The 10,531-nt window shown below is 46.5% G+C and overlaps 1 protein-coding gene across 1 annotated transcript in view; it reads left to right on the forward strand.

Moving 5' to 3' along the window:
• Positions 1 to 5,723: 5,723 nt before the first annotated feature.
• Positions 5,724 to 10,531, forward strand: part of LOC309340643 (uncharacterized protein) — a gene marked incomplete at its 3' end in the record, with an annotated part of 40,735 nt that continues 35,927 nt past the window's right edge. The window contains exons 1-3 of the mRNA XM_081859525.1: positions 5,724 to 6,131; positions 9,035 to 9,542; positions 9,735 to 9,816. Coding sequence (XP_081715651.1) covers positions 9,126 to 9,542; positions 9,735 to 9,816 — 499 coding nt within the window. The 5' untranslated portion in view covers positions 5,724 to 6,131; positions 9,035 to 9,125. The remainder of the gene's footprint in view (positions 6,132 to 9,034; positions 9,543 to 9,734; positions 9,817 to 10,531) is intronic.

A 10,531-nucleotide genomic window follows, 5' to 3' on the forward strand; every position in this document is an offset into this window, starting at 1 on the left:
TGAAATTATCAATTTGTCTGGCAGAAAGACATTTCTAAATTTGTCTGGCAGGGCAAGAAGCCCAGAATAAAATTCAAGATATTAACTGATGCAAAAGAAAGGGGTGGATTTGCCCTGCCAGACTTTAAACTTTATTATGAATCAGCAGCGTTCTGCTGGCTGAAAGACTGGCTGCTTCTTGAGAACACAGACATTTTGGATTTAGAAGGTTTTAACAATGTTTTTGGGTGGCATGCATATTTGTGGTATGACAAGGTCAAAGAACATAAAGCATTTAAAAATCATATTGTTAGGAAAGCTTTGTTTAATGTTTGGATTAGATACAAGGATTTATTGGAAAATAAAACCCCAAGGTGGTTGTCGCCAATGGAAGCGAAAGCTCAGAAAAAGCTCAATATGGAGGCCAAATGGCCGAAATATTGGGAAATTTTGGAACAAGGAGATAGATTGAAACTGCAGAGTTTTGAGAAACTAAAAAACAAAGTGCAAGACTGGCTTCATTATTTTCAGATAATGGAGGCTTATAATTTGGACAAGAAAATTGGCTTCCAGGTGGAAAAATCTAAATTAGAAACAGAATTGTTAGAACCCAAAACTAAGATTTTGTCTGGCATACAAAGGAAAATACCTCGGGAGTGGGACTGCTAAGAGAGAGGGGAACCGAGGAAAAGTGGCCCCTCGCTCACGGACCAAAGTATGAAGCCATGAAGGAAGCTGGGCTGTCCTGTCATAACTAAGGAAGGGAATGAGAGAAGCAGCAGAAACAGAGTTCAGCCTTTTAGCATTTATTCTGGATACCTGAAGTGTGACAACTGATTATGAGAGGAGGGAGTTTAAGAGAAGCTGTGCCTGTACAGTGGTACCTCGGGTTAAGTACCTAATTTGTTCTGGAGGTCTGTTTTTAACCTGAAACTGTTCTTAACCTGAAGCACCACTTTAGCGAATGGGGCCGCTGGAGCACGATTTCTGTTCTCATCCTGAAGCAAAGTTCTTAACCCGAGGTACGATTTCTGGGTTAGTGGAATCTGTAGCCTGAAGCATATGTAACCTTAAGTGTTTGTAACCCAAGGTACCACTGTAGTACCTTGTTTAATCCTGTGACATTTAGCTGAAGTAATAAGTTAACGTCTACCTGACATAGGCCTTCCAGAATCCGATTCAGAGCCAAATCATGTGGTTGCCGGACAGAAAGTAGATATCTTTAGAGAGAGTCCACTGAAATTGAGACTTAGAAGAACCAAATATAGATATTTAACAATAGCACTCAGGAGAGCTGACATTAGATATAAATGGGAATTCCCAGAGGGCATTTCCTTTACATACATGAAAAGGAGATACAGGCTAACATCAGAATTTCAGAGAGTCCTTTGACAAATACAGGAGAGACTATTAGATTCCAACTGCTGAAAGGCACATACGGTATTCAATTAGAATGGGAGACGAAAGACGAAGAGGTGAAACCAGTTATGATTAAATGGGCACAAGATATAGGTCATAATATTATTGTGGAAGATTGGGAAAGGTTATGGAAAACCGATTTAAAATTCACAGAGTGTTCCTTGCTGAAAGAAAATTATATGAAGATGATGTATAGATGCTATATGACACCAGTGCAGTTAGGAAGAATGAAGAAAACCAGCTCAAATATGTTTTGGAAGTGTAAAGAAAGAGACGGGACTTTTGACCATATGTGGTAGGATTGTAATGAAATCAAAAAGGTTTGGGAAATGATATATAATGAGTTGAAGAAAATGTTCCAATTAACATTTGTTTAAAAACCTGAAGCATTCTTGTTAGGGATTGTAGGAAAAGACCTGCCATGGAAACTGGAAAATATCTTTATGTACGCGACAACGATGGCAAGAGTCTTAGCAGCACAAGGATGGAAGAATGAGGAAATCCCGACTAAAGAACTATGGCCAGAGAAATGGATGGAAATCACAGAATTGGCAAAATTGACACACAAACTATGTGACAAGGATAACTGTGGTTTTAAAACAAAAAAAAAATTCCTTCCAGTAGCACCTTAAAGACCAACTAAGTCATGCACACTTCTTCAGATACACGAAAGTTCATACCAAGAACTAACTTAGTTGGTCTTTAAGGCAGTGTTTCCCAACCTTTTTTGGGCAAAGGCACACTTGTTTCATGAAAAAAAATCTCGAGGCACACCACCATTAGAAAATGTTTAAAAAATTAACTCTGTGCCTATATTGACTATATATACAGTGGTGCCCCGCAAGACGAATGCCTCGCAAGACTGAAAACCCGCAAGACGAAAGGGTTTTCCGTTTTTTGAGGCACTTCGCAAGATGAATTTCCCTATGGGCTTGCTTCGCAAGAAGAAAGCCTATAGGGAAATCTCCAGGGACCTCTTTTAAATGCTGGCGGTGGGGAGCAAAGCCTTCCCCCCCCCTCCGGCCTTCAGAAGAGGTCCAGGAAGGCCGGCGGGGGCCGAAAGGCTTTGCTCCCCACCGCCAGCATTTTAAAAGCAGTCCGGGATAGCAGGGAAGCGCTTCCCGCTATCCTGGACGGCTTTTGAAGGCAGGCGGGGGGAGCAAAGACTTTTGTTCCCCCGCCCGCCTTCAGAAGAGGTCCAGGACCTCTTCTGAAGGCTGGCGGGGGGTGAAAGTCTTTGCTCCCCCCTGCCTGCCTTCCCGGGAGAGCGGAGAAACGCAGCGTGTTTCTCCGCTGTCCCGGACAGCTTTTGAAGGCAGGCAGAGGGGAGCAAAGACCTTCGCCCCCCGCCCGCTTTCAGAAGAGGTCCAGGACCTCTTCTGAAGGCAGGCGGGGGGCAGAAGTCCTTGCTCCCCCCCTGCCTGCCTTCCCGGGAGAGCGGAGAAAAGCAGCGTGTTTCTCCGCTGTCCTGGGCGGCTTTTGAAGGCAGGCGGGGGGAGCAAAGATTTTCGCCCCCCGCCCGCCTTCAGAAGAGGTCCAGGACCTCTTCTGAAGGCTGGCGGGGGGCAAAAGTCTTTGCTCCCCCTGCCTGCCTTCCCGGGAGAGCGTAGAAACGCAGCACGTTTCTCCTCTGTCCCGGACGGCTTTTGAAGGGGGGGAGCAAAGACTTTCCGCTCTCCCGGGAAGGCAGGCACGGGGGAGCAAAGACCTTTGCCCCCCGCCCGCCTTCAGAAGAGGCCCTGGACCTCTTCTGAAGGCGGGCGGGGGGCGAAAGTCTTTGCTCCCCTCTGCCTGCCTTCAAAAGCTGTCCGGGACAGCGGAGAAACACGCTGCGTTTCTCCGCTCTCCCGGGAAGGCAGGCAGGGGGGAGCAAAGAGGTCCTGGACCTCTTCTGAAGGCGGGCGGGGGGCAAAAGTCTAATTCTAATTTCAATGAGTGTGCCCTCCCACGGCACACCAGGCAACGTCTCGCGGCACACTAGTGTGCCGCGGAACACCGGTTGGGAAACACTGCTTTAAGGTGCTACTGGAATGATTTTGTTTTGTTTTGACTATGGCAGACCAACACGGCTACCTATCTGTAACTGGAACTGTGGTTTTAAAGATGAATGGGAACCCTGTACAAAGTACTTACAGAAGCAACAAAATGAACTGGACTCCTTGGCAGGTTTTGAATAAACATTTACAAACTTTTTATTGATAACATTTAGATAGATAAATTAAGGATCGGTACAGTTTGTTAACATGCAGAAAATAACATATGTTGATAAACCAGAGAGAGGAGCTGAGGGAAGTCTGGGGGGGGAGTGGAGGGGGGGTCAGGTTTTTTGGAGAGGGGAAAAATAAGGGGGGGGGGGGTTAAGGATAATATGTTTTTGGATAAAATGTTATGTTGAAATTACTAATAAAAATATTTTTTAAAAACATTTTGAAAGTGTGTGTGTGTTTTTACAATCAAGCAATGTATACATTTTATGAGAATTACAATACATCATAACATCATATAACCTAATAAAGAGTTATAAAATTTTTCATAAAATAGCGCACTGTCTTTCAGTTTGTGTCTTCCTGGAGTTCCAAAACTCTGCTGGGTGGAGAGGAAATGGTCTCTCCGCCTTCATCTCAGCTCCACAGCAGTTCTCTCAAAAAGACTTGGCACTCCAGAATGCGGGGAAATAATAATAATAATAATAATAATAATAATAATAATAATAATAATAATAGTAGTAGTATTTATTCAATTTATATACCCCCCTTTATCAGAATATCACAGGGCGAAGTACAACATTAAAAGCACAATACAGAACAACAATGAAGAAGGCGGAACTCAGAGCCCTTTATAACATAAAAACAGAATCAAACAAGGAACTTATACTGCTGGGGAAATAGTAGTAGTCGTAGTCGTAGTAGTTGTTATTCAATTTCTATACCACCCTTTATCAGAATTTCCCAGGGCGGTGTCCAACATTAAAAGCACAATGCAGAACAACAATGATAAAAACATAATAAAAAGCATCCTGTGAGACAGCCTAGTAATGCAGCCCTCCTTTTGAAACTTGAGGGAGACTCACTGCTCCCCTGCTTTTTCGGCCACTATGGGGCTGTGGTGATTCATCAAACAGTTGCAGGAATTTATGTAAATGCTTTGTCTTGTGGCAGGTGGCTGACCCATGGAAGAGGGAGCCAGCTTGTTTTCTCCTGCCCAGAATAAGGGACCCAGAGGACCAGAAAGCAGCTTCTGCTGCCTAAAGAGCAGGAAGAACCTTCTGAGGGGAAGAGCAGCAGAATCCCTTGGGAGATGGCGGACTCTCCTTCCTTGGAGGTTGTGAAGCAGAGGTTGGATTCCTGCCTTGCAGGGGGGCTGGAATAGATGACCCAGGGGGCTCCCTCCCATTCCAGGAGGAGCTTCCTTGCTCCCTGCAACCCCCTTTTCCCTGCAACCTCTTCCTCCACTTTCTGGCCAAGGGAGGGAGCGGATCACAGACCCGCCAAGAGCAAAAATAAAATGAGCATCTCTGGGATTGTGCAATGCAGGAGAGAAAAGGCAGAGAGGACTGAGCAGGGTGGACTCGGCTTGGCAAGGGTTAAAGGGAACGGAGCTGCATTCCTAGAGAGGACACGAAGTAAGGGGGGGCCAGGTCCTCCAGGGGAAAAGCCCCTCCCTCCCCTTCCTGCAAGCGGGGGGGGGGCAGGGTTGCTTCCTGCTATTGCAAATCCTGCATTGTTCTCTTCCAGGGGGATCTGGTGAGTCTCTTCCTCCTCCCCCCCCCCAGAGGGTGCAGTGGGGAGAAGGGGGGGGGTCCCAGGGCTGCAGCAGGGGAGGGTGGCTCATGGGGGGGGGGAGCCCCAGGGAGCAGGGGGTCCTGCCAGGGAGGGGCGAGGTCGCAGGAACTGTCTCCTTCTTTTAGATCTGTCCGGGGGGGGGGGAGGGGAGGAGGTTCCCGCCCCCCTTCCAGAAAAAAAATTATTCAGAGCCCCCTGGGAAATCTAGCAGATAGAAATCTGGCTTCTTTAAATAAGGCTATCAGTAGGACTTCTGCTGTGTGTGACACGGGTCAGCGTCATTGCACAAGAGAGGAAACGTGTCTGAATGGTTGCTCCCAAACCTCTTTCTTTGTTTCCCTTCTTTCTTTCTCCTTCTTGGCAGAGGAGGCCAGCCAAGCAGATCAAGCCAGGCTTTAAGAGGAGCTGGGTATGTTTACATGGAGAAGAGAGGAGACACAGAGGAGACAGGAGAGCCATGTCAGATTAGATAATTTATTACGGTCAGAGACCAGCTTATAAAACACACTTGGGGGTACAGTCACAGAAAACAGGCAATTTATGTACAACAACAAATTTAAAAACAATGTACACCAACAAACTATCCCAGGGACTTGACTCAGAGTCACCCATGAAACCGAGTTTGGGGATTTTCATGACGGACTATTTTGAGAAGGGAGATGGTCTGCGCCTACGGATCTGTACACAGAATCTGGCGACCATCCAGGTCATCTTCTGATCTTTGCCTAACAGGAAAAGGTCTAATTTTTGCTTTTGCGGGAGGTCAGCAAGCCTCACCAGCAGGGGATCAATGGTCTTACTACGTGCCTCTTCGTAAAAGGGACGTCTAAAGAACAAGTGTTTTGGCTCCCTATCTCTCCCAATGGGCAGGTGAAAAGTCTCTGAGCATACGGGACTTTTCTAAAGGCTCCATCCAGGACCAGCGAGGGAAGAGCCGAGCTTCTGCCGAGTGTAAAGGCCCTTCTTGCATTTCTAGATGCGAGAAAGAAGAGATATTCTGCCGGTGCGGCTATATATTTCTCGATTTCTCCAATTTTATAGTCTGAGCACCTTGCGCAGTCCTGTTCTCTCTCGGTATCTAATATTCTTTGCCTGACCGTTGCATTTGCCTGGCCCAAGCCCAGACTTAGAAGGGCTTGAGGGGCAAAACCCAGTTTCTGGAGGGTGTTCAGAACTGCAGTCTGCCAGCCTGACTGGAATTGGTCACAGAAGATCAATGGGGCTATCCCTTGGGGGAGCAGATTCAATGTCAGCCATTTGTAGATGGATCATAGAATCATAGAGTTGGAAGAGACCACAAGGGCCATCGAGTCCAACCCCCTGCCAAGCAGGAAACACCATCAGAGCACTCCTGACATATGGTTGTCAAGCCTCTGCTTAAAGACCTCCAAAGAAGGAGACTCCACCACACTCCTTTTTTTAAAAAAAATATTTTTATTCATTTTCCACAAAAGAAAAAAACAACCATTTTTATACAATCAATTCACATTTTATCACACATTTATCTCTTTTTTTGACTTCCTTCAGCTCCTCTGCCGATCTTTCATTTGCATCAATATTATTAACAATATTCCTCTGTTTTTCACAGAGTCTCTTGAAAACCAACAAACGTTATCTGTTCATCACATATGCCTTTCAGATAATCTGTAAATCTTCCCCAGCCCTCGATGAACTTTTGGTCTCGTTGATATCGGATCTTCCCTGTTAGTTTGTCCAGTTCTGCATAATCAGTCAATTTCAGTCTCCATTCTTCCACCGTCGGGAACTCTTCCTGTTTCCATTTTTGGGCCAGAAGTATTCTCGCTGCTGTAACTGTGTATTGGAAAAGTTTACATTCTTTCTTACTTATCTCATTTCCTACCAATCCCAATAAGAAGGCCTCTCACCATTTTACACTCCCACCACATATGATAGAATGTCCCTTCTTTTTCTTTACATTTTCAACACTTATTACATGTTTTGTACATTTTAGCTAGTTTTACTGCTAGCCGTTCCTCATAAGGCATCGTTTCCAGGCTTTTAGTTAGCTGTTCCTCAAAAGGCATCGTTTCCAGGCCTTTGACCATTTTGGTTGCCCTCCTCTGGACATGTTCCAGTTTCTCAGTGTCCTTCTTGAACTGTGGTGCCCAGAACTGGACACAGTACTCCAGGTGAGGTCTGACCAGAGCAGAATATAGAGGCACTATTACTTACCTTGATCTAGATGCTATACTCCTATTGATGCAGCCCAGAATTGCATTGGCTTTTTTAGCTGCCGCGTCACACTGTTGGCTCATGTCAAGTTTGTGGTCAACCAAGACTCCTAGATCCTTTTCACATGTACTGCTCTCAAGCCAGGTGTCACCCGTCTTGTATTTGTGCCTCTCATTTTTTTTGCCCAAGTGTAATACTTTACATTTCTCCCTGTTAAAATTCATCTTGTTTGTTTTGGCCCAGTTCTCTAATCTGTCAAGGTCGTTTTGAAGTGTGATCCTGTCCTCTGGGGTGTTAGCCACCCCTCCCAGTTTGGTGCCATCTGCAAATTTGATCAGGATGCCCTTGAGTCCATCATCCAAGTCGTTGATAAAGATGTTGAATAAGACCGGGCCCAAGACAGAACCCTGTGGCACCCCACTAGTCACTCTTCTCCAGGATGAAGAGGAACCATTGATGAGCACCCTTTGGGTTCGGTCAGTCAGCCAGTTACAAATCCACTGAGTGGTACCATAGTCAAGACCGCATTTTACCAGCTTCTTTACAAGAATATCATGGGGCACCTTGTCAAATGCCTTGCTGAAATCAAGGTAGGCTACATCCACTGCGTTCCCTTCATCTACCAGGCTTGTAAGGCAGATGTTAGGCAGATGCTAGCCTCCACTCATCAATTTGCGGGTTTTTCCGCTGAACTCCTGATGGAGTTTATGTGTAGTTTGTTGGCTCCTGAGGCCTGTACCACCATTCCTAGATACTTATAGTTTGTGACTAGTTCTAATTTATGGCCTTGGAGTTCCCAGCTTTTAAGCTTTGGCTTTCCCCCAAAATCAAGTATCTTGGTGTTTTGATAGTTAATTTTGAGACATTCAAATTCACAGTTTGCTGCGAGCTTTCTTAGTGCTCTTTTGAGTCCAATGGGGGTTCTAGATAGAATTACTGCATTGTAGGCATATAGCAGGACCGAAATATGCCGATTTGCGAGTCATGGAGTGCAGATACTAAATTATTTAGATAGAAATTGAATAGTAGAGGGGCCAATAGACACCCTTGCCTGACTCCTTTAGAGGTTTTAATAGGGTCCGTTAGGTGTCCTAGGCGGCTACACCTGACTCTAAGAACCGTATTTGCGTGCAGTGCCTGAATTAAGAGCAGAAGCTCTTAATTCTATGTAGGTCCCCTGTAGTCTGTCCCAGAGTCTGGTTCTGGAGACTGTATGAAAGGCTGCTTTTAGATCAACAAAGGCAGTGTATAGTGAGGCCGGTCTTTAGGAGAGCCATGTCACTTGGGCGCAGGATTTCAACCAATGGCTTCAAGCTACAAGGAAGGAGATTCAGATTCAACACACGTAGTCATTTTTCACTAGGAACCAATGACTCCCTTGTCAATCAGTTCTGACTTCATGCATTGACTGGAAGGATGGAGTAACCAGGCTGATATGCCTCGTATTAATCTCTTCGCTTGCCTCCACATTTCCACAATCTCCCTTCTAGAGGCCTACATCATCTCCTCCTCCTCCTTTTTAGAAAGATAGCTCAGAGTCTGGCCTGTGGTGCAATCCTACCCTGGTTCCCAGCAAGACTCACCCATGCTTGCTCAGGGAAACTATTTCTTCTCCTGATACTGTACAACTTTTGTAACAGAACAGTGTATTTGCTTTGTAGGATTTGCTAGAGCTTCTCATTCAGACAGACAGAACTTGGCAGAAGACCAAAGGGTTCCTTCCGATCTCTCAGAGGCTTCCTGAGAGCACAGATGGATGAGCAAGACACAGCTGGCCCTAGAGCAGGAAGAGGCCATGTCATCCAAACTGGGAGCAGTGGGGGATTCTTGGAAAACTCTGTGAAGAAGATCCTGGGTGAGGAGGACACCCTCCGCTCAGAGGTGCAGAGCCAGCAGTTGAGGCAGTTCTGCTTCGAGGAGGCCAAAGGGCCCCGAGAGGTTTGCAGCCAACTCTACCACCTTGATCATCAGTGGCTGAAGCCAGAAAGGCACACGAAAGCTGAGATGCTGCATCTGGTGATCTTGGAGCAGTTCCCGGCTGTCCTTCCACCAGAGATGGAGAGCTGGGTGAGGGACTGTGGAGCGGAGACCAGTTCCCAGGCAGTGGCCCTGGCCGAAGGTTTCCTCCTGAGTCAGGCAGAGGAGAGAGAGCAGGCAGAGAGAAAGCAGGTGAGAGAGACTTTCCTCTGGATACTCCCAAGGGGCTCCAAACAGGATGGAGAACATCCAAAAATGGTCTGCTGATGGACCATCCATTTTCGGGGAATGAGATCTAACACCCTTAAAGTATTTGTCTTTGCGTTCTCTTTCTAATATTTCTCACCTTTCATTTACTGTTTTGAATTCTTGTTGTTCTTTCAGAACAGGGATCATTTTGCAGAAATGGACCTGGATTCCTGTGAGGCAGAGAGGCCTCCGTTGGACACCAGAGAGAGGCCACTGGGTAAGGAGGAAGGTGGCTTTTCTCCATTTGGTCTTGTTCTGTTGGTTTTCCAACTCATCTGAGGGTTCTTTTCATCTTGTTTTTTGGGGGGGAGGTTGGGGGTTGGGAACAAGGGTTCAGAGGAGGGGAGATGTATTTCTGCACACCTAACATGAAATGGGCACAAACCTTCAAGTGCAATCAGCAGCTAAGGCTTTCTCAAAGCCCATCTGTAGTTAGAGATGTCCTGTTTCCTCTGTGAGAGAAGCAGGCACTCCTAGCATCCTGCTTACCTTTTTTTCTTTTGCAGGTGAAAGAATGATGCCGGCAAGACCTCCTGATCCATCTTTTCATGGGGGCAGAAGGGAAGCAGTGGCTGTGGAACCAGATCAGGTCAGGGGAAGTTGCCTTGTGGGGTCAGAGGCCGAGGGATGGAGCAATGTCATGGACTGGTTGGGCACAGAGGAATGGTGGGAGGAAGCAGCCAGGGAACCAGGAAGAGAAGATGGCTCTGAGCCCAAGGAGTTAAGGTGGAGGAAGGATGAGCAGTGAAAGGGAGAAGCTTGGGAAGAGGAGGTGTCAGAAGCTGAAGGGGCAACAGGGCTTAGTGAGCTGGGAGACTCTGTGGCAGAATGCAGTGCAGAATCAAAGGCAGAAGAAGAAGGAGGCAAGTGGGAGAGGAAGGTCGAGAGGCAGAGGTGAGTCAGGAGAAGGAGGAGCCACCGGGGGCTCCCTC

The sequence above is a fragment of the Podarcis erhardii genome, assembly GCF_964252035.2.
Source record: "Podarcis erhardii genome assembly, chromosome: 4".
Taxonomy (NCBI): domain Eukaryota; kingdom Metazoa; phylum Chordata; class Lepidosauria; order Squamata; family Lacertidae; genus Podarcis; species Podarcis erhardii.